Raw genomic sequence first — 23,939 nt, forward strand, 5'->3', positions numbered from 1 at the left:
GCACACTGAGTACAACATGGGTGGCAGACTTCTTCTGCTGTGCGCATTCAGATATAGACAAAGAAAGAAAGAGAGAGAGAGAGAGAGAGAGAGAGAGAGAGAGAGAGAGAGAGAGAGAGAGAGAGAGAGAGAGAGAGAGAGAGAGAGAGAGAGAGAGAGAGAGAGAGAGAGAGAGAGAGAGAGGTGGCCATATGTACCTTTGCAGCAGGTTGCTTTTTCCTAGGCGACGACCTGGTGACTGGCGGTGTGTTGTCATCATCTGCCAAGCACAGCACAGCGCACATGAAGCCGCATAAGAGGCAACTACGTATTGTACAGACACACACATTCAGAAAGCGATCTCTGGCATTGCTGACGATGACAGGCAACTCGTGTGTAAATGCTAGGCAACACATATGAAACTAAAAGGCTGCGTTTACTGACTATCAGCGATACACTGCCACTTTTCTGTTTCCGATGTCGTAAAAGAGCACCGGTACAGCTGTACGACAGTGAACCAAAGCACCGGGTTACTGTCACCATGAGTGAGTTACACTTCAAGCATTCAGCATGGGACCTTGCTTACCTGAATCACACTCGGCATCAAACAAGTCACTGCTGAAGGTGGTGGCAGCTGGTGCCTCTGCCTCTGCCTCTGCCTCTGCCTCATCCGAGTACACGGCCACATCTTCACTTTGGGATTTCTTGGCACGAGCAGTCTAAAAGCGCAGAACCAAACAAGCCATGAAACAATAATTGGTTGCATCAAGACTTTTCAAAGAGTACATACCCCCCCCCCCCCCCCCCCCCCTCTCAAGCACGTGCAACTCCAGCCTATGTGGTCTGCACATCCAGAATATTCACATCTCCTGACAAACCTGTACACACGCCTAAACATGATAGCTACAGTGTTCTATGTAGCCCTGCTGTGGGTACAGCTCTCTGCTGGTCGGTCACTTTGCACTGTTTGCCGGCATAACGTATCGAACCGTTTCATATGGTGTGAAAGGAAGAAACAACAGCAACAGCAACAACAGCAGCAACAACTGCAGCAACAACAGCAGCATTATGTCTTATTGGCGATGGTGCCATTGTGAGAAAAAAGAATTCGAAAGCAACAACAACAACAACAACAACAACAACAACAACAACATGCGGGCAGACGGATACGATCATGCCTATTGCCTTTAAAAGCTACAGTGGGGAGCAAGTGAAATCTGACCCCAGGAGAGGTGCACTGCTTGCACACACATACACCTGCTGTGCTGTATGAATCCTGTCCGTATCTTACGCCGACACCAGGAGCAATGGGAAAGCTTACAGTGCAACAGTACACATGCATGCAGTAGTACGCTGGTACAGTATAGGCAGCAAGACCAGAAATGGGGATGCCAAAGCTGATCTTCACGCATTGCTGGCATGCAATGGCATGCACACTACTCGCTACGATTCGTACTAGCTCCGCAAAACTCGTACGTAAAAATACAGGGGTCACATTTTATTTGTCATCACTGTACTAGTAGCACACAAATGAAAGAGGGAATGACGCCTTCCGTTGTCCGTGCCATACTTAGCAATCTAGCAATGTACCTTAGCCCTTGCCAAGCCTCTCTTCACCACTGGTGCTTTCTGTTCCTGCTTGCCTTTGTCTGCACTGGGTGGCGCAGTGGTCTCTGCACTGTCACATGCAGCGGTCTTTGCTTCAGAGCTTTCTTCCAACACACTCTCTTTCTCCTCTGTAGGTTTTTTCTCTGCACAAGGGAAAGACGAAATAATAATAATAATAATAATAGTTACAGTTCGCATGTCACTCATGGAAGGATCCATGGGCTTAACGCATCTGTCAACGAAATCCAGGCAGAAGAGCCGACAAAAAAGACGAAAGATAAAATGGAAACAGCTCCTCTGTATTACAGTATAGGCCTTGCACAAGTAGTGTCGTGTATTAAAGCCGGTCTCATTATAGAAGCCTCATTTTCAAGATACACTGTCGGCACATAAGCCTGGTTTTAGTGTTGACATACATAGAAATACCTGTCTTGTATAAAGGCTGCAAAATTTCTCCAAAAAGCAGTAAAGCCACGGCTTTTATACACGACTTTACGGTATTCACTCCATACGAACACACTCAGGTGAAACTGAATTCATCAGGTCAACAGGATTTTGATCAAAATCTGCTGCACAGCAGAAATTTGGCAACACATTGACTCAACAAACTACATACTTGGAAGTCGTTCACCGAAGAAGGAAGTCTTCTTCTCGGCCGCCGTCTTTGTGCTTTTCGTCTCGGTTTTCACCTTCTCTGCATCCTCCCCTGCGCTCGTTTTCTTTTCAGATTTCACAGCAGCTGCGTCATCATTCGACACCTATCGTAGAAAAACACCACGAATACAGTCATTGTGTGAGTAAATAAAGGGCTCAATTAGCGCACTGCATACAGCTAATAAAAGAGCTCATTGCAGCAGAAGATGGGCGACAGTGAACACTGAACATCACCCACAGATTTACACAATTTAGGCACGGGGCTCTCTGTCCTACATGTGATACGACACATGCGACACACACACACACGTACATGCACAAACACACCGTGTGTACGCACACAGAGTAGCAGACGCGACACACATTATCATGTCTCAAGCCCACCATAACATGAAATGCTACAAACTCCACACTCACATGCCAGTCCATATCCAATGTTACATAATAGCAGTGAGAGCCGACGGGCTCAAACAAGGATCTAAAGAAACCGTAAAGCACCAAGACGTCTGAACAAATACTGATATCAAGCAGCACACGCAAGACCAATAGCCCACTGGGAAAGACACTTACATTTTTCGCCTCCTCTGTTGGAGCCTTTGGCGTGCTCTTCTTGGTATTCGCTGCACCAAAGAAACTGGCGGCTGACGGCTGCTTTCCTCGCGCAGGCTTTCCTTTGCCTGCGCCCGCACCAGCCTGAAAGGAAATAGAGAAACGCATGCAGGTATTATTGTTTCAGGCAACTTGTGGAATGGGCAGCTGGAAACTGCGCATACAATAACCTCTGGTGATAAGTGTGTAAACTAGTTCATGAAGTGGAGATCACAGAGGAGCAGTTTGCCACAGGCAGGCAAACACCACACTCACCATACTTTCAAATTGCAAATACGCTCGCTGGACTGAGCTTCACTTCGATTTCAGTTGACAGTCAGTGGATTGAAGCGAACTACTAGCCTCTCTATTCTTTGTCAGGGTATAAAACCGTTTTGTAGCTGAAACAAGAAATCAAATTTCGAATAGATAGCTGTGCTTAATGATGTGGTACACCGGAGGACTAGATGAGCAAGTAAGCTATCAACCTGGAGACTAGGCAGCACAAGCCCTTGAATGCACAGGGTATTAGGCTTGGTGTTCAAGGGGAAAAAGGGTTTCCAATCGCGTCTCACCTTTCCTCCCGCACTGGCTTGCGCAGCAGGTGCTTCTGTAGTGGAACACAACAAGATCAAAGCAAGAGTACTTTGGACTTTGGAGTGAAATACTTGTCAGCGCGTTCTAGGTGCAACCTGGCTCCAAAGCTCAGATTGTTAGAGGATAGCACATGACAAGCAAGGTCTTTAAGCAAGCAGGAGAACTCAGACGCTGTAGTACACAGGCTACGACGAAATTCAAAAAGTTAATGTACAATTCATGTACAAGTACTAACAATTTTAGGATGATAACGCCCTTCCATATGCCCCCTAGGCCCTCCACACCCCCCCCCCCCCCCCCACACACCAGCACATTGACTACTACAGTCCATTCATAAAAAGATGGGCCCTGGCTCTGGCGAGCTCCCGTATTTGGCGATTTTTCGTGATTTCATCGTACACAGTGCAGTGCTGCGAAATTTGAAATTTGAAAAAGGGTCCAAAAAGGGTACCTGAACTGGGGTTCGAACCGCACAATGCACTGTTGCAGGTGGGGTCAAACGACCTGGATTTTTATGGTTTTTCCCAATTCAGTGCTTTTGGGGCAAAACCTGGCCGAAATCCTATTCTTGTTATGGCTTGCTCTTTGGACAAAAAAACTTCAGAAACATAATTGGAAGAGGATTCCATAGGGGATTGCGGAAAAAATTCCAAAAAAATTCAAAGTTTGACCTATTTATGGCCAAAAGCTAGAAGTCCATCTTTTTCTGAATGGACTGTAGTATCCATATGCCGTGCACATACCATGTTTACTGGATGACTGACTGTTGTCTGCAGTACCCACAGCTGATGTGGACGCGGCCGTAGTCTTGACCTCGGCCTTGATCTCGGGTGCAGATTGCTTAGCCGGTGTCTTTGCTGCCGATGTCTTTGCTGCCGGTGTTGTGCCGGCTGGTGCAGCAGCACCAGGCACGGCCAATGGGCAACAGATGGCGCTGTATCTAGAATCGGTTGGATTGACACAGAACACATAGGACACAAAGTGTTTACGTATGACAACTGTGAATACTGCGAAAGCTGTCATTCACACCTTTACTTTGTGTGCGTATATAAAACAGCATCCAGATTTGCCTCAGTACTGTTGTCCGATGATGATATGGTGCGTGAAACTCAAAGTTACAACACAATCTTAGTCTCCTTCTTCTTGTTGTGTGACTACTCCCCGTCAATGCTTCGAAGCGTGAATGGCGGATCACTTCTGCTGTCAGTAGGTAAGAGAAATAGATCAGGTATCCATGGCAGATTGGACGCATTAGAAATTTAGAAGACAAGAAAGAGTGCCGTCTAAAATGTTCTACTGTCTCTCAAGACGCTATGCCCCGGCGTCAACACCAATGAGCTGAATAGACTAATGACTTTTTAAGACATCATCACTCCAGTTCGACCCCTGATGCTCGGCTGCAGTCTGCCAAACCGTCGGAGCAAATGACTCCAGGAAACAAGATTACAGGACTTGAAGTATGAGCCTTTATGTTAGGATATGACACACAGGCGCACGCACAGGCGTGCACACACACACACACGTGCACGCACACGCACACACACTCACTTATTGCTGGACCGCCATTTCTCGTTGCGTTGCTCAACATCTGCAGTATACAGTGCACTGGAATCCTGCATTACAGCAACAAGCACAGCGGAGAATTAGCAAGATAGAGACTGTTGATATTATGTCAAAGATTACCCACGCGTACATGAACGCAATGGTTAATCCGCCAGGATCCAGATTAATTGAGTGGATGCTTTGGGTCCACCAAGGTCCGATCAAACGCTGCCCTTGATCGGATCTGGAATTTTAGTGACTTTCAAGGGTTTCCGTGAGAGGAAACGATTTCGCATCACTTTTATTCCCGCCATTTGTACACGCATCACGTACAGAGTAGTTTTTTCGTAAAAAAAAAAAAAAGAATCCGGTGGATCCGGTCAACCCTGCTACCGGAAAAGTTTTGATCGGATCCAAATCCGTTGGGACTGGATCCGGATTCGTTGAAACGAACGTGCACATAGTGAGTGGATCCGATTGATCTGGATCCAGATCCAACCAATCGAACATGTCCACGTTTTTACCTTGATTTTGGCTTTCTGCACACTGTAGATATGTGATGTGCACGGCGCCTTTAGGCTTGACTTGACAGCTGCACACAGACAATGAACACAATGATTATTTAGTAGGGTGACCATGACAACGGGTCAGGGAGCTCAATGCTTCAGAGCCTACCCAAACATAGGGCACAGTGGAATAAGATCAGCAGGTCGCCACTCAGAGGTTCATGCTGCAAAACGCAATCACCAGGAGACTAGGGTCAGCGGAGTAAACAGTGGCCTATATCCTACAAAGAAAGAAAGTAATAGCCCTTGGTGGGAAAATGGTGCATGAACAGTCAGCGCAATGTTGCAGCGGTGGGCACAAAGTTACAGAGATAAACATGATGTAGAGTTACTGTGGAAGTGTGGTATGTTGCATGGGGTGTGAGGTAAGGTGCAGTGCGAAACCAGTGCATATGCATGTGCATGTACCTGGGTGGGATGAGTGGCTTGTGATCAATGCACACTGTATTCATATTCATAGTTGGTATGTACGAGTATGTGTGCTGATAAAGTTAGTGCGGAATTTAGGCTCTAACGTGTGAGAGGCAGTATCTACTACTAGTATCTAGATTCGTGGCAGTGTTTAGACATTAACTCCGAACACTAATGTAGTACATATTTTCTCTTCAAATTCTGCGAGAGTGTGACACTGGTCTTAGGAGATCATTCCCCTAGACAATAAAAATGACGTCACAAGGGTATTGCCTTGTCAAAATAAGGATCACTACACGTAGCAAGGTGCATGTCAACACAGTTTTTGAAACCAGTGAAATTGCATACTTGGAAGTAAAAATTGGACCACAAGCCCGGTACAGGTCCCTACCGTGCTGAAGAGATTCAGTTGGACGACACTAAACAAACCATAGGTAGTGTCTTAATAATCACATCAAGCACCACCTGAACCAGGCGTCCGCATGAAACACACCAATATGGAACTCTCTTTTTTTAAATACCTTCCACTTGGTCCTCATCCACCACACACACATGGGTCACCTAAATGAAGCGAGGCACAGAAAGACAGGTAGGCAGAAAACACAACACATGCTCAGAGATGCCGAGCGGAGGGGCGAGCCACTGTGGAAAAACGTCTTCCGTGGCAATACCCCGAAACACAAGAGACAAACATCTTCACTTGCTGCGTTAAACATCCACTTCTTTTTTCTTTCTTTCTATTTTTCATTAATCTATTGGTTTGGAGAGACTCCCATGATAGGTATCCATTTACCTCTGGAGAATCCGTAACTAAACAATACAATACGGCAATACATGCTCAATGCTGATGAGTGAATATTTCCAGCTCTGGACTTTCTGACTGACAGGCTGCTGGCACTTGCTCAGTCATATTGCCTGTGTAAGCGAGATACGCGTAAACTACAGTGCTGCTCTTCTGCGGCTTCTCTGCTTATGAACCCTGGCATAATGGTGTGTTCTGGCAGTGGGTGAGAGCAAGATTCGGTGAATGTTGTGATTGACCATATGCCGTGCTCACCGGTTTCCAGGACACGGCTCGGAGAGCGTACGTGAATGGGCTACTCAAGGTGCAGTGTCGGCAAGCTTTCTTCATCAAAGACCACAGTCTCTGCTTATCAAAACTGGCAGCCTGTATTTAGCACTAGCAAACATTGAAGGTTCCGGCATTACGGTCAGTAGAATGCTGCGAAATGAAAATGCATATTTGTGTTATGTCACCAGCAGTCCAATATACAACAGGTCGATTTTATTTCAGTGTGCATTGCTCTCACCTTTCGGCCATTGGATTTTGTCTCCGCACCAATGACAAGATGTGACGTGTTGACAGTAAAGGATACCTTGCCATTGCGGCAGTGCTCTACGAAAAGGGAAAGTGCCCTGCACAAAACAACAAAATAAACGCAAGAAGAGACCAGATGTGCACATAATCACACATTCCAAGGCTTTACAATATATGCACACTGTGTATCAACTATTCAATACCATCAATTGTTTGCGGGGTAACGGCCTCTTTTACGAGCAAGATAAAGTCTACTGAAGTATGAACATGTAAAAATCGAGACACCACGAAAAAAACACACATCAATACTATCAAATGATACATGGTGTCTGAACAAATGACATACAGTCTGTATCGGCTATAGCGTACCCTTTTGATTTCCATGATTTTATCACTATAACCGATGCATCACTATATGCGATACGATCGATTTTTTTCTTTTTCGATCGACACATGAAAGGCAAGGAAATACTTCCAGCTAGCGTGGCGTTTTGACAAATGAGCATGCTGCATAGTTGACAGTGCCCGCATTTCCATAAAAAAATTCTGTTATCTACATGTACATGTATCACTATAAAAATAAGCAACGTGAAGAAAGTAAAAAATAGGGCCTTTGATACTATTGCTACATGTATTCTAAAGTTATCACTATAGCCGATAATAATATAGTGTGTTATGCATGTTTTGATTCTTTGTTGCCATCATAATATCCGATATATCATTACATCCGATAATATTGGTTATAGTGATATTTGTACTGGACAAAATACGTTTTGCTTTTGATATTTCGTACCAATATCACTGTAGCCGATATATTCTTATATCCGGTCACTCTATAGCCGATACAGACTGTACAGTAAAGCCTGTATTGGCCGGACCCTGTACCAAGCAGAATCCTGTATTGACCGGACAAATTGTCATGCACCAAAGTGCTGTGGATCGAACGTTCATCCCCGGATCAAGCGGAATCCTGTCGTATCAAGACAGTTTCCGCTGCACCAAGGGCGGAGTTACTGTACACCGATAACAACTCATGACATACAAGGTGTATACAGCTCATGACATACAAGGTGTATACAGCTCATGACATACAAGGTGTATACAGCTCATGACATACAAGGTGTATACAGCTCATGACATACAAGGTGTATACAGCTCATGACATACAAGGTGTATACAGCTCATGACATACAAGGTGTATACAGCTCATGACATACAAGGTGTATACAGCTCATGACATACAAGGTTTATACAGCTCATGACATACAAGGTGTATACACTCACTGTTTAGCAGAGTTGACGCTGATACCCGTTCTTTGACTGAACCACTTGTATGTTACCTGATGCCGGAGACAATACACAGAATGGAAAGATGGTTCCACCATGTCTGGGCAACAAACTCTATGCGTGAGCGGCCACTTCAAACAGAAAAGGGCAATAAAACCCCAGACCTTCATCACGAATTCACCAACAGCAAGGTAGTAAGTCATTCCCAAAACCGGTCTCCTTGTTTTTGTAATATCATATTAGAACTCGCGGTGCACGTACAGTACTGTCGGGTAGTGCTGAAGAACGGCCAGGCTAGAATTTCACCAATTTTTAAGAACTGTGTAGGCTGGATTTTTTCAGATAAGAACGGAAACCGTAATATACACTATAATGTACACTCAGACGTATAACTCTGCATAAATGTACTGTAAGACTGCACATCGAATAAGAACAAAACTGCTGTGTTCGCTAAAAATAAGAACGGGCTAGGCTCGAACCCCTCCCCCCCCCCCCCCCCCCAGTTCTTTGGCGCCCGACAGTAGTGTACCACGGTATGACACACTTCCTTCGTATTAGTACATGTTGCGAGGCACAGATTTATTTTCTGCTATAGTATAGCGTGCTTGGATAAGAAATACCCTGGATACTGTGTCTCAAGCTGAGATCTAGCCCGTTAGCGGACCCAAGGTCCAAACACAACCTTGAGCCTAGCTTCAGAGACAGGTGAGGCTTTAAAAGGACGTGTTGCACTACAGTAAAACTCGGTACGATTTAAGAACAGGGTCATATGGTTTCTGCCATTCTCCTCATATACTATCGGCTGTTGTAGTGCAGGTACCCACACCACAACGAGTAGTCTATGAACTGGTACATCCTGCTTTTCTTAGATGGCACAACTTTACTCTATGATGATCTATACATGTAACGTAGTATGTACACTCATACCTCGGTTATCCGGACCCCGAAGTTACGGGCAGCCTTTGGGTGAGTTTCAGTAGAAATATTACCACTCTTTTGTCACTTTTTGTGGAAATAGTGACGTAACATGCCATATCTACGGCCTTCCCCCATTAAAATGTCTGATATTCGGAGTTAGGGACATTTCGAAGTTACCGGCAGTGCCCGGTCCCGGACCGCCCGGATAAACGAGGTATTAGCGCGCATAGATTATCCTGTATGCGAGTGTAAAGTTCGTCACATCGTACTGCACACGATCGAGCAAGACGTGCATCTACAAGCGTGCTTTTAGAATATAGCACATGATATAAGAACACCGCAGCCTGACCCCATGGAAATGACGTTCTTGGTCACTGGCCTGGAATATTGCGCACATACTTGTAAAACAACTCTACCATGTGAGATAGAGGGAATTTCGAATTGCAGTTGAACTTTTTTTGCTCTGACCTTTGTGCCCTGTGCTCTTCTTCAAGTGTGCAGTTTTAGCAAGCATGTGCCGCCTTGTTGGCCATGGCCAGTAGTAATAAAGACCCCGGCCACGCCCAAGTTGGACGCCGATGCTGTATTTGCTCCGGTAATGGAGTCTGCAAAACTAGCTGCTCTTGCCGCCGAGACAAACTTCCGTGCATAAACTGCACCCCAGGAAGGAAAGGCAAATGTTCCAACCGTACGGTCGATTCGACAACACGTGAAGTGGATACGACAAAGTCAACAACCGTTGAGAATTGTATCCCCCAGAGCACCGCACCATTGATGGATGATGGATGCAGTAACGGACCCACAACCAATTCTTCGCCTGTTGTGGAGAAGTGCGTGGGACCCAGTACGACTGGCACGGCAAAGTCACCAGCTACCACTAACGACAATGTGTCGGAGTCGCAGCAAGTAGCATGGGACACACTGGACCAGCGATTTGACGTCCAAACTCTATCCACAGATGCACGCACATCCAGAGCACAGGACACATCACCGTCGCTTACAAGCACTCATAGTCTTAGCGGGCCATTGGGTGCAGCTACTCAACTGCTTGTTAATCTCGATCAGAGTCAGCTTGAGCCTCCTGCAGCTGATGTCTTACCCATGCAGGGCCAAAGTGACTTAGGATTGAGCCCGGACAACCGTGACACCATACTCTAGTGGCCAGGTTGTTTCTGCAGCATACAAGGAAGCTGTGCACTTCCAGCCTGATCTTTACCAAGTGCTACAGGGAGGCGCGGGCTCCCAGTTCGTGAACCTGCTAGCAGAGCGACCACCTAGTCCTAATGGCTCAAACACCCCCACAGGACGAGTCTTCCGTGTTCGCTTTCGTGAACAAACCAGCAAAAACCGAGTTTATACGTCAAGACTCAACCTTCGCACAGTGAGTGGCCCCATCTTTGTAAACCACGACCTAACCCAGGCGCAGCTCTACCGAAGGTTCGGTGAGGGCGGGGGCAGGCGATGGCCTTGCTATCAAGACTGCAATGGTCGCGACCTAGCTACTCCCGCAACAGCCAGTGGGTTGCCGTGACCAGAGGGAACATCGTCAGCACTTGAATCGCAGGCTTGAGCTTTGGGAACACGGCGACGTAAACAACCTCATGCTTGAAGCACGCACCATCTAGGGGCAACTCAAGCAAAAGCAGCGTCACTCTGGTTGCTCGACGCGTGGACGGAGATCTCACGACGACGCTCGGCGATTCGCCAATCTCGTTCACGATGGAAAAATCGGAAGCAACCTTCGAACTCTGGGTGATGATAATACCAAAGGAGTGCATACACTGAGCGCAGACATTGATGGCAAGACTGTTCGTCAAATTCTGGAAGACAAAAACCCACAAGCAGGGCATGTGCAAGAAGATGCGGTCATAATGGACGCACCCCCACCACCACCGCACTCAACATATTTCACGGCCATCAACAGAGAAAGCATCCGACAAGCTGCGCTCGACACACAAGGTGCAGCTGGCCCTCCAGGAATGGACGCTGCTGCACGGCGCCACTTGTGTACGGGTTTCAGGACGGCATCTGATGCCCAATGCGATCTGTTAGCCCAATGTGCATGACGGCTCGCATCAGAGCACATGTGTCATGTCCTACATTACTACAATCATGTACATGTACATGACACTATGTGGCAACCTGAATGGAATAATGCTCATTTACATGTACATGATTGTACATAAAACACACCGGAGAAGTGCATAATGGTGGTTGCATTCATTGCAAAGAACAAAATGACTTACATGTACATATTGCCTGTCCCCGGGGAAAATTGCGATTCCGCGGCCGCGTTTTTTGCGATTTTTAAAAGACCGCGTTTTCCGCGATTTTCCCGCGTTTTTTGAACTTTTTTGTTGCACTACACGTACACACAGTGCACTGTTCGGTCAGCAACGTCTCATCGTGGCGGCTTTTTACTCAAATATGACGAGTGCTTACACCAGAGACTTGTAACTGATTGATTTCACTACATACTCACTGAAAATTGCCGCACATCTATATTATTCACCGCATATTTTTGGTTTGAGAGACGGGTGACTCTTCTCTCCATCTCCTGCTTCTTGCTGGGGATGATATTGGTCTAAACGTTCAACGGACAGAGTCGGTAACGGACAGAGTCGGTAACGGACAGAGTCGGTAACGGACAGAGTCGGTAACGGACAGAGTCGGTAACGGACAATGAGTGGGAATAGAGGTTTCAAAGGCCTGAATAAATTCAACTTGGCCTGCTTCAATGTGCGTGGACTAAGTTCTCGGAGTAAACAACACCAAATTATCGAGGACGCGAAAAACTACAAGCTGGACGTTTGCTGCTTGCAGGAGACGAAAGCGCCGGAGGGGGTCGACTATTGTCAGGACGGCTACCGCTTGCTGCTGCTTCCTTCAACGAGCCGTCACTACGGGCTCGGTTTCGTTGTGTCACGGCGTCTGTCGGACAAATTTGTTCGTCACTGGGTGGTTTCCGACCGAGTCGCAGTAGCGCAATTCAAAGTAGCTAAAAGCGTCATTTCCGTAGTGAACGTCTACGCGCCGACGTCGGGACTTGTTGCGACGTCGCATGACTATTTGGAGGAGTTTTACGACAGTCTTGAGAGGGCGCTCACAGATATTGAATCGTCATCCAGTCTACTGTTTGTAGCTGGGGATTTTAACGCTAAACTGGGCAGACCTAGTACAGCATTCAACTGCATTGGCCAGCATGGACGCGGACGACGAAACTACACTGGTCTTGCTTTGGCAGAATTCTGTGGGTCCCATCAACTATTTGCTGCCAACACAGCTTTTCAGCACAGAGCATGTCATACCACAACATGGTCAATGACTCGGAGATTAGCATCAGGAATCACGGTCAAGGTGTATAATCAAATCGATTTCGTACTGTGCCAAAATTCCCAGAAGAGCCTTCTTCTGAATGCACGGTCATATGCTGGAACGTCTACCTGTAGCGATCACCGCTTGGTGATTGCAACCTTTGACCTACCAAAATTCTACGTCCTAACGTCACCGAGAAAGCATACCCCGCAAGACAGTCGGAAGAAAATGGATGTGCAGCAGTTGACAGCCAGCGCAGAGAGAAGACAGCGCTATCGGGACCAAGTTGAAAAGCATGTTACAACACTACCTCCCCTGGAGAAGGAACACCTTGATGAAGGCTGGACTTCAGTTGCAGGAATGATGCATGCCTCGGGATTGGCAGCTGCGGGAGAACTGAAGCTGACACGGCGTTATAGACACGGTTGGGATACGGTGATGGAAGAACTCTCGGAAAAGATGAAAAATCTGCGACTCCGCACGATGAACGCTCAGGACACCCACCAGATACAGAAACTCCGTGAGGAGAGAAACCAAGTCTCGCACCAACTGCGACGTAGAGCCAAGGAATGTGCATCTGCAGACCTAGACAGAAAAGTATCAGAGATCGAACAGCTGAAGGATGATGCCCGAATGTTCAGAGCTGTACAACAGCTACACAAGAACAGAACCAAGCAGGCCGTTGTGGCTGACCAAGATGGCCGGCTAATAGTCCAACCTGAGGAAATGGCTGAAAAGATAGCAGAGCACTTCCACGCTGCTCTCTCAAATAGCGACCAAGAGAGACTGAGCATGGCTGACTATAACATGGGCGAAATGGAAAAGCCAATCGCGACGATCGAAGTGAGGAGAGCAGCAGCACGGCTAAAGAACAACAAGTCACCTGGGCCAGACAAACTCCCAGCAGAACTATTCAAATATGCGCCTGACAGCCTTTTCACATATCTTGCCGAACTGTACACCATGTGCGTTGAGACAGGACAACACCTGACACTTGGCAGTGGCGAGTTAATCCCGCTGCAGAAGCCAGGAAAACCAAGAGGCCCGGGAAGTAGTCTGAGACCCATTGTTCTGCTCAATGCCCTGCGCAAGGTACTTTCTTTAGTGGTTCTAGCACGAATAACCCCCCGAGTTCAAGCTTATGTATCGCAAATGCAGAGTGGGTTCAGACCGAATAGAAGCACTACAGATGTAGTATGGGCTCATCGATGGATCGCTGCACGCTGCCAGCACCTGCAGTCCAGTATAAGTATTCTGGGTATCGATATGTCTCGCGCCTTTGACACTATTAGTCGCCGGAAACTCGTCAATGTGTTGCGGTCATTCCTGGAGCCAGATGAGGTGCGCCTGGTCCAGCTCCTGGTTTCAGATACAACACTATCAGCACGCATCAAAAATACCCAAAGCCGACCATTTGCAACAACATCTGGCACCCCACAAGGTGACTCGCTGTCACCCGTGTTATTCATCATCTACCTCGAGACTGCACTGTGCCATGTTTTCTCCTGTATTCCACCTCGACCTAATCTAGACATCACCCTCAACCTGCCGCCGTCCCTAGGTTATGCCGATGATGTGGACTTCGTCAGCACCAGTTCTGAGTACCTGGACTCGATCCTTCCTATTGTTGGCGACTGCCTCGCGGACTGGGACCTGAAAGTTAACCAAGCCAAAACAGAACGCACTACTATCCAGAGGAAGAAGGACCGAGTGGAGGAAGAGTGGAGGCGCACACGCAAGCTTGGATCCCTTATTGGAGACAAAGAGGATGTCGCACGCCGAATCCAGATTGCTTCGGGCACATTCAACAAGATGTGGCCATTGTGGTCACGCGGACATCTGGTCTCCGAAAAGCTACGGGTGAGGCTCTACGAAGCCTTCATCAAGCCTCTGCTGATGTACAACGCAGGCACATGGGGCCTCTCAGACTCTCAGCTGTGTACTCTTGACTCGACATATCGGAGACACCTGAGAGTTGTTGTGGGTATCCGCTACCCACAGATAATCAGCAACGATGACCTCCACCGCAGAACAGAGACACAGCCCCTAACTGTCCTGGTTAAAGCTGCTCGGATGCGACTACTCGGTCACATCTGCAGACTGGACAAGGAGTCCCCAGCACAAATGGCTATGACATCATACTTCCGGCAAACAAAGGAGGAGAAAAAATTCCGTGGCCGGCCGCCTTCCACACTCCCGACAATACTGAGAACGGACCTCGCAACAAAGGGAATGAAGCTGCAGACGGATAAAGATCTCTCACACATCAGGGACCTGGCAGAGGACAGAGCAGTATGGCGGCAGCTTTTCCGCACCTGAGCCTGCAGAGGAATGCCCAGATTTGCCCAAACGGAACATGACATGATGTATGGTGAATTCAATGGACAATCTGATATATTTCTTCAATATCCTTTGCCTCCTGTTTCTTTTTTCCTGCCTTCGACCCCGCTGCTCTGTGACCCTTCCCTCGCTTTCTCTTGTCCTTATTGTCTTTTGACTTGTTGAGCGGCCTGAGCGAATGCTAGGGGTGGATGTGTATTATGTCGATTTGTTGATTTTTGTAGTAACACACCCTGATGCAAACGCGGAGAGGCAAATAATAATAATAATAATATTTACCGCAAATTCACCACAAATTATGCCATATTATGCCGCGTTTTTCCCCGCGTTTTTTGCGATTTTTTTCCGCAATTTTCCCCGGGGACAGTATTGCATGTGATGGGTGCAACTGAGAATTGAGGACACCTGTAAATTGAGGACATTTTGGCCTCAGTCCCTTGGGTGTCCGTAATTGTCAGGTTCGACTGTACTTTTTTTATCCTTCTAAAATAGTAAAATAGTGTTCAACAATTATACCAACACTCCTGAACATGTGGATTTCCCCCTGCTTCTTGTACGTGTCTGAAATCAAGACATGGATCTAACCAAAGCAAGAATACAACTTTGGTAGAATGGGGAGAGGATCTCAATACATGCACAAGACTAACACAATAAAACAACATATTTTCTCCATGAAATTGGTTCTAAGTTCATATTTTCTCCATTTCTTACAATTCTATTTTCGTCATTGACGAATTCTTCCAGTTTCTCCAAGCAGTTCGTAGACAGCGACATCTTTGTCTGTGAATACTCAATTGAGAATTTCCAGGACTATGATATTTTGGACATCTAATGGCAGTGCTGAACTACTAAGAAGTGGATACAAGAAGGAGGCAGGGACTAGTCTGGAACTTGAAAATGGTATAGTAGTGCTAGTGCCCCAATCATTCCATAAATGTTCCACAGCAGATGAAGATTGCATGTCGATCGCGAAGAAAAGTTCCCGCCAGATTTTTAAAATGTTAGGCCCAACTTTTTCGTTGGCCTGCTGCTCAAATAATCGTAAAATCTGGAAAATCGTCCTGAAATTCTCTAGTTTGTCCGTGCTGCCCAAATAATTGAGGAAACCAGATTTTTCAAAAGAAGAAGGATAAAATGCAAACATAGAACTCTGATTACACCATCAATTGAAGATCTATTTTCAATTCATTCTCAATTATATTCATCTCCTTATGACTTCTTTCTACGGATCTGCCAGGTCGTGTGACTGTCCTGAGTGCTCCTGGGATCCCCTCTTTTATTTGCCCAGCCTAAGCACAATTCAGGACTGGTTGATTGACAACACCGACAGGGTTTTGCTGACAATGGAGGAGTCAAAGTCGGGTGGCAGCGGTGGATCATCAGGCTTCAATCGACTGCCTTTGGTATCTCGATTGGTTCAGCCCTATAGGCCCCTGTACAGAGCAATCGCCTTGTCTGGAGCGCTAGCTGTTGGCTTGGCTGCATACTCCTCACATGGTATGCAGCTCTACAATCATATAGTACAATCATGATGTAGTGTTCAGCAATGTCATTGTGAATACAGTACATGTACGAAATGATGTACCCCAGAGATGGCATGGGGCCCAGTGCAGTGCGTACTCAACTCTTAGTCCTTCACTGGCTACCAAAGTTCTATGCCTGGAAACTAATTGCTCAATCCTGCACCCAGCTAACTACAGGTGTTTTGGCCTTTCGAAATTCGAATAACTAAATCGCCTATAATTTAGCACTCATGCAAGCATGCCCAGAAACCAAGTAATTGTTTTAGTTTTGTTATAGCAGTTTACCGCAGCGGGGCCATCGGTATCCCAAGTCAGGCGAAATCAGCTCACAGTTTCAAATCAAAATGCCGGCCAAATTTGGAACAGTGCTGTTTGCATGGATGGTCAATGGCACTCGTTGGGAGCACTTAAGCACATTGTACGTGATTGGGAAATTTAAAAAAGCACTGTTGCTGAGTAAACCTCTATCAATCTTGACCAGTTGTTGCACGCGACCGGTATGTCCAATTGAAGTGGGCTTGTGTATAGGTTAAAAACCGGTGCATGTGGATCATGGGATGAAGTGTTTCATGTTTTGTCTGCTCTTGCACTTCAAGGATTCAAGCCGGAGAATCAGCGTTACAAGGAGGTAAGCAGATGGAGTGTGCATTCTGCTTTTTTTTTTAGAAAACATAGCTGTTATACCAGGGCATATGTCAATATTCCTCTTGGTGTGAAAGTAACTTAACTTGAGTGTTTTGCAACTAATTAAAGAGAAGACAAAGGCAACAGGAAGTAGAATAGACCAATGCAATGACGTCATCATGGTGTCATCGTAACAGTCATATTCGAAAATGAAGGCTGTTGAAGCATATTTATTGGAGCAACTGTTGTGTGATGTTTTGGAAGCAGCCGTTTCTATAATGTTCTCACGGTAAGGTTTGAAAAATCAAGTAGCTTCCTAATAGTTATGCGCTCTGTTTCTCATCGACATGTTGGTGTTTCCAGGTGTTTGCGACAGCAACTCAGTACCATCTGTTGCACACGGTAGCCTTGCTTGCAACACCACTCACGCCTAGACCGAAGGTGGTAAGGTCACACTTTGCAGTACTAGTAGTATCCTCAGGGAATAATTTACTTTCAATCTTTTGCGTAGCAATTTTGCTACACAAAATCCAACTTGAATAGCAATTCAAAAATGTTCCGTAGCAATTTTCTTCAACACTTGACAACACTTGACAACCGTCCTTATTGACATTGCTGTTGGATCAGAGTGCAAGCTCAGACCACAAGTACACTGTAACACCTTAGTTGCAAACCTAGCCTGGTGCCAGGATGCATAGCTCAGCACTTTCGAAGTTTCGTGCATCTATTTTATCCCTACGAGGCACACCCGGCATGTACACTGTGCATCATAGGGTACAGTGAAAAATCAATATGCATCGCAGTTTTCTGCGACACATTTCTGAAGTTGCTTCGCACCTCAGAAGAATTGCGTAGCAAACTGCGATGCGATACCAGTTAAATGATTCCCTGATCCTGAAACTCGAATCCTCTGTGTTCTTGAGTTACAAGTGACTGCTCTATGCAGTGCATGCGGCCCAGTACAGCTACCGGTAGCTAGCATTGCATTTGGCCGGATTTTTTTGGTGACGACTGTACATGGCTGCAAAGTTTTATTTGATCGGGGCAAATTTCCTCAAATACTGGTTTGTTTTGTTTTTGTGAACTCTGGAATCAGTTTATTTCGCTACTCTTGGAAGGGATTGCCATAGCAGGGAGGAAATGTCGCTGTTGGTATCTCGGCGGTTGTAATAGTGAGTTTCTGCCACACGGTAAAGCGTACCAAAGTATGTATGGACACCTCGTTGCGGCACGGGATCAAGTTTCACACGGATTTTTTCATACCGTTTTCCGTGTGAAGCACGCTTCACACGGACTGGTCTCCGTGTGTAAACTGAGCACACAGAGTACATGTGGCGAGAAGTGCGAGCATGCTACGAGCATGCTACGCACAGCAGATTCGGCGCAACGTACGCAAAATCCGTGTCAAACTTCACTGCAGTTGACACGGAGTTTGGTACATAGTTCCGTGTAGCAGAAACTCACTATTGACGAGGGCTGAGACGATCATCCATTTAGCCCAATCGATTACTCTTTATCATAACGATCGATTACTGTAAAGTCGCGGATAAAAGCCGGGTTTGCATACAAGCACATCGCGGATAGAAGCCTGAAAATCAAACGGGTCAAATGCATATAAGCCTGTCGCACGTAGAAGCCTGGCTTCTATGCAAGCACGGATCGGGTAGGTCAAGAGTGCATGCGCTATGTACAGTGCATAGTAAAACTGCCGCCATACCGCGTACCGGTAGTCAGTGCTACCTAGATCTACGCGTGTCGCGCGTAGAAGCCTGGCTTCTATGCAAGCCCGGATCGGCCGATGTGCATACAAGCCTGGCAAAAATATCAGTGGTGCATATAAGCATGGTTTGCATACAAGCCTGGTTTGCATTGAAGCCTGATGCAGAAAGCGGCTTATGTGCTTATAAGCCCGGCTTTTATCCGCGACTTTACGGCATTCAATTTATATAATCTTTAAGCCAAAAGTGGAAATATTTACAACATTTTGCACAAAAATGCTATGTGGCATGATTGTCCACTAGTAATGGGCAGCGTTGTTTGAACTCGCGCTGCATGCACTGCACGTACTACGTCCTGCGACGCAGCGCGTGCAGTGTGTAGTACTGTGTACTACTCTGCGCTGCATGCACTGCGCGTATAAGAAATTAAAAAAAATTAAAAAACGCAAAATAATCGTAATCGGTAATCTAAACGATTGCTCGATCGTTTAGAGTTATCAAACGAGTACTCGATTACTAGTATTCGGTATAATCGTTTCAGCCCTACTATTGATCCGGGTGAGTGTCACTGGCGCAGACAATAGTTTCAAGAAGCTGCATTTGCGCATGCGTGTGTGTGTGTGCTCACTGCTTTGTTCTCGCCAGTTTGCGTCTCTGATGGGCAGCGGCATCGTTTTATTCAGTGGCAGGTGAGGTCACACTGATTCAATTCTATGTTTCTCACCAAGTGTAATCAGTAAGATCGCGGGGGGGGGGGGGGACAGGACAGGACAGCTGTATGACCTAGGTTTTCTTTTGCTGACCATGTACTTGTTTGACGTTGAAGTTCTATGCCACTGTAGTAAGCCGTGCTTTGAAGTTGATTCATCTAGTCAAACTCATTGATGTTACAGTGAAACCTGTCTAAGGCCACCCCTGAAGGGACGAGAAAAAGTGGTCGCCGTGGCCAGGTGGTTTTCTTATCCAGGTTCAGTGGGTCACGTGACCATATCCACATGTGATACATCATTTTGATCAGTGTATCAGTATCACAGTGCACACACCTATGCTACTCTAGCACGACTCCTGTGCCTTGGGTCCTCAGACCTGTCAAGTGCCGTACATGCACCATGCACATCTACACTTCCTGCACTGATGTGTAGATCTACCATGCATGGTGCACCATGCAATGCGTACATTTTCATGACTGTACTAGCACTGTGCAACGCGGTCGCGGGTGGGTGGTCGTCGGTCGCGTTGAGCGAGTGGTCGCCTTATCCGAGCTGTTTTGAATGTGAATGCGTCCGTGACAAGGAAAAGTGGTGGCCATGGTCGAGTGGTCGCCGTATCCGAGTGGTGGCCATGGTCGAGTGGTGGCCATGGTCGAGTGGTGGCCATGGTCGAGTGGTGGCCATGGTCGAGTGGTGGCCATGGTCGAGTGGTGGCCATGGTCGAGTGGTGGCCATGGTCGAGTGGTGGCCATGGTCGAGTGGTGGCCATGGTCGAGTGGTGGCCATGGTCGAGTGGTGGCCATGGTCGAGTGGTGGCCATGGTCGAGTGGTGGCCATGGTCGAGTGGTCGCCATGACAGGTTTTACTGTATGTGTTTGTCTCCTGTATTTTGGACAGTTATCTCATGGCCTTCTTTGCTTTCTATTCTCGGTATGGTAGTATTATCTGAGAGGTTTTGAGTACATGTTCTGTCATCTACCTGGTATGTTGAGTCTTGTCTTGCTCCGTGTACCAATCTATTCTTTCCCATTGTGCAGTTGCTACGTTGTAGCGTTGAATGAAAATCGCGAGCTCGGTCGACTGGCGCCATTGGGTGGCCTGCTGCTGATTGCTGGCTGGTTATCGCTGCTGCTATGAAACTAGCAATGCTGGATTCGTCATCATGACGGCTTGCCAGGCAAAAGCTGACTCGGACGCACGTGAGAATTGCTGCCCCGTTGTTGCGTTATGATGTCACTATAATGTCACTATGATGTCATTGGCATGGTGTGATGATCTGGATGACTCAGTGCCAGAATATGTTATTGTAAGTTGGCTCCTCTTCCAACATCAGAGTAATCAGTGTCTGTGCAGTACCTAGCTGGCGGCCGCACCTTGACATTGCTGTTGGAATATCTGGCTTGAATGCTTGGTGCGCAGCATGCCAGGAGCTATTCGCTCAACTCCCGCATGCGGTAGCCACCACTTTCCCATGCACAGTAATAGTTGGATTGATGACATGGCTAGTCGGTTCCCTGACTGCCCTGATTGCCCGGCCTGATTGTCCTGGTTCAGGGCCAATAACTCTGCTGCACTCTACTATAGCTGACTGGAATTTTGATTTTTCCACTTGTTTCTATCCGTTCAGACCTGCTGTGCATTGTTGCCATGGCTCATACATCAAGTGCTTGACAATTATTTATATCATGTTCTCCATCATTTCTATGGTTAGTGCGCATGCTGCAGGTTGCTAGGTGTCTCGCTGCTGTAGTTCAACTGAGGCATTGTTCACAAGTGGGTTATGCTGATAGCGACCCGGATGGCTTGTTGACTGTGCCCGTTCATGCACATAGTATTTGTACCGTATCGTAGCATTTCCACACATCCAATTGCAGTGACAGTGTCAACAACTAACACATGTAACTTTGAATCCAGCTTTCTTATCTTCGCTGGCGCTGTGCCGTGCTTGTTGGGACAATCGCCCAATGACCTTATCACAGTCCTCTTCCCACACTGTTGTGTTGTATCATATACTGCCTGATTGATCTCATCATAAGAGACTGTTGACCAGATTATTCAAGAACCGGATTCCAATTTTCGGCTGTTGTATATGAGTTTGCTTCCGTCTTCTGGCAAGGGTGAAGTACATGGGCCCAGGCGGCTTGTCAAACTCTGCCTTGGCACAGCACACAATGGCACTCCCGACTCCCCGGCTGCTGCATGGTGCGTGTACCGTATTTTCGGAGATTAGCGCAGGTCTTTCATTACCGCCCGTCTGAAATTAGCGCCATATGGCGCCATGTCAGTTCAGGGCTTATGTGTGGACTTTTTTTAAATTGGGTGAAATTTTAGGGCTCTGAAACTGCTAAGGGTGCGTTCTTAAATCCTCTCGGAAAAGTTCGAGAGCTGTTCTTATATCCTCTCCTAATTTTTGGAGGCTCTCCAAAGCTTGAAGCTTCAGAGGTGGTTGAAACAAATTACTTGGAGATTCCCGCGGTTTGGGGTCATGAGTGTACGCATTTCCCTTTTTGCATACGCACAGTGCGTACATGTACTACATTCGTGGCACTCAAGATCACGGCCCCATTGGCGCTTCATATTGCTTCACATGTGCAAAATATCTCCGAATTCTTGGAGAGCCGTTCTTGCATTATATTATACCAAGAGTACATAACCCCCCCCAGTACAGGCCCAGAGTGTGCAACGAGACCGGCCTTGCGCTGGTGTGGAGTGTACGCATGACATCAGAAGATCCGATTCCGCGCTCGACCAAAACCCTATGCAGAACTGGATCGGCGTTGCACACTCTGGGGGTTATCTATTCTTGATTCACTTTCTTCGACTTCTCTTTTCTTCTTCTTCTCCGTGAAGCTAGAGAATATAATAACGCACCCTTAGTGCCTCGGCCAGTATTAACGGCATACTTGTGTCACGCAAGAACACAGAATTCCGTAGCAGTGTCTGCTCTAGGAATTCAAGCCAACCGGGTACACGTGTACCTGGCGCATCTCTTACAACCCGGTCAGAGCCGGGTACAGGTACGCGTGAAGACTAGCTAGGCACAGACAACCTTGAATAAGTTGAAACGAATACGCGAGACTCTTCTTTGCCTGCGGCTCCATCTTGAGCGCCAGAACGCGCCACGCCTCAGCAGCACCCAGCAAAACAGCAACACTACCGGTACTTGGTAACAAAACAAAAAGCTGAGCTGTGCCCCTCAATGTACAAAAAAAATACCGGTACTCGACATGCATACTAGACTCACAACCGGATCACAAGTGACCCGGTGTCCTTTTCAAACGGATCTAAGTACTCCGGCCCCGCCCAGCCGGGTTGCTGGCCAAGTCCTGGAGCAGACAATGTGTAGTTGCCATGGTAACTGCAGTTTTGTGCAGTTGTCATTGTTGACCACTAAGAGGGCATGATCACCACATTTAGAAAAGCGATCCTGTCAGCTTTTCTACTATTGTTCATACATAGGGAGAACACTATGCAACACAACATCACCCACACCAAGCTATCGGCATCTTTACACCCGTCACCAACGTCTCGCCACATGGTCATCCCGTGAAGAACAGCTGTTCGTTCGTGATAGGTGCCCTACTGCCAACCAGGACCGTGGTTGGACACTGCCACTGGTGCTAACTCAACTGGTTGTACCGTACTGTACGTGGCAGATATTTTGTCTTCACCCTTGGCTTCACACACACACACACGCACACACACACACACACACACACACACACACACACACACACACGCACACACACGCACACACACACCACTATTTCTTGGCAGACCAGTGGATGATCAAGTGTGCAGCTCTCTATGTGTACTTCTTGTGTACTTGGACAATGTGGTGTCTGTACCGTCAGTAGGGTCCAGCGGATAATGCTCCGAAAATGTTCGTATAATGCTAACCATAATGCTCCAAAAACTGCCTTATAATGCTGATTATAATGCTTCAGCAAGGGATATAATGCTCTTGGTTAGGGACAAAAATGGAAGAAAGTCTGCACATTGTCAAACTTCCAGGAAATTATGCATATCGTCGATCTGCATCTGAAGTTGCCACCTTATCTGTCGCGAGCTCCACCACTTCTTAGCACTATAATACATGATCGCTTCTCCATGATTGATTGCTCTCCATTCCAACTTTGATGCAGGGTTGTGGCAGAATAGTCGGTGTATCAAATCTTTCCCCTAATTATCCATGTAGTGAGAGATGAAACCATTATTGCAGGTAGTCATTCATTGTTGGG

The 23,939-nt window shown here is 46.9% G+C and overlaps 2 protein-coding genes across 2 annotated transcripts in view; one reads left to right on the forward strand and one right to left on the reverse strand.

The window, feature by feature from the left end:
• LOC135808911 (DNA polymerase delta subunit 3-like) overlaps positions 1–16,066 on the reverse strand; it is a 25,722-nt gene extending 9,656 nt beyond the window's left edge. Inside the window, exons 1-13 of the mRNA XM_065322156.1 lie at positions 15,835–16,066; positions 8,548–8,603; positions 7,256–7,361; positions 6,467–6,506; positions 5,493–5,560; positions 4,975–5,039; positions 4,170–4,366; positions 3,405–3,439; positions 2,812–2,934; positions 2,204–2,345; positions 1,570–1,730; positions 566–698; positions 198–259 (exon numbers count right to left, since the gene is read on the reverse strand). Coding sequence (XP_065178228.1) covers positions 198–259; positions 566–698; positions 1,570–1,730; positions 2,204–2,345; positions 2,812–2,934; positions 3,405–3,439; positions 4,170–4,366; positions 4,975–5,039; positions 5,493–5,560; positions 6,467–6,506; positions 7,256–7,361; positions 8,548–8,603; positions 15,835–15,897 — 1,251 coding nt within the window. The 5' untranslated portion in view covers positions 15,898–16,066. The remainder of the gene's footprint in view (positions 1–197; positions 260–565; positions 699–1,569; positions 1,731–2,203; positions 2,346–2,811; positions 2,935–3,404; positions 3,440–4,169; positions 4,367–4,974; positions 5,040–5,492; positions 5,561–6,466; positions 6,507–7,255; positions 7,362–8,547; positions 8,604–15,834) is intronic.
• Positions 16,067–16,268: 202 nt separating this feature from the next.
• On the forward strand, positions 16,269–21,791 carry LOC135808912 (transmembrane protein 256 homolog). The gene is made up of 5 exons (XM_065322157.1): positions 16,269–16,620; positions 17,243–17,274; positions 17,634–17,714; positions 19,634–19,677; positions 20,736–21,791. Exons 1-5 carry the CDS (start codon positions 16,335–16,337, stop codon positions 20,833–20,835), a joined length of 543 nt encoding a protein of 180 aa, XP_065178229.1. The 5' UTR covers positions 16,269–16,334; the 3' UTR covers positions 20,836–21,791.
• Positions 21,792–23,939: the final 2,148 nt, after the last annotated feature.

The sequence above is a fragment of the Sycon ciliatum genome, chromosome 2 (assembly GCF_964019385.1).
Source record: "Sycon ciliatum chromosome 2, ocSycCili1.1, whole genome shotgun sequence".
NCBI lineage: Eukaryota > Metazoa > Porifera > Calcarea > Leucosolenida > Sycettidae > Sycon > Sycon ciliatum.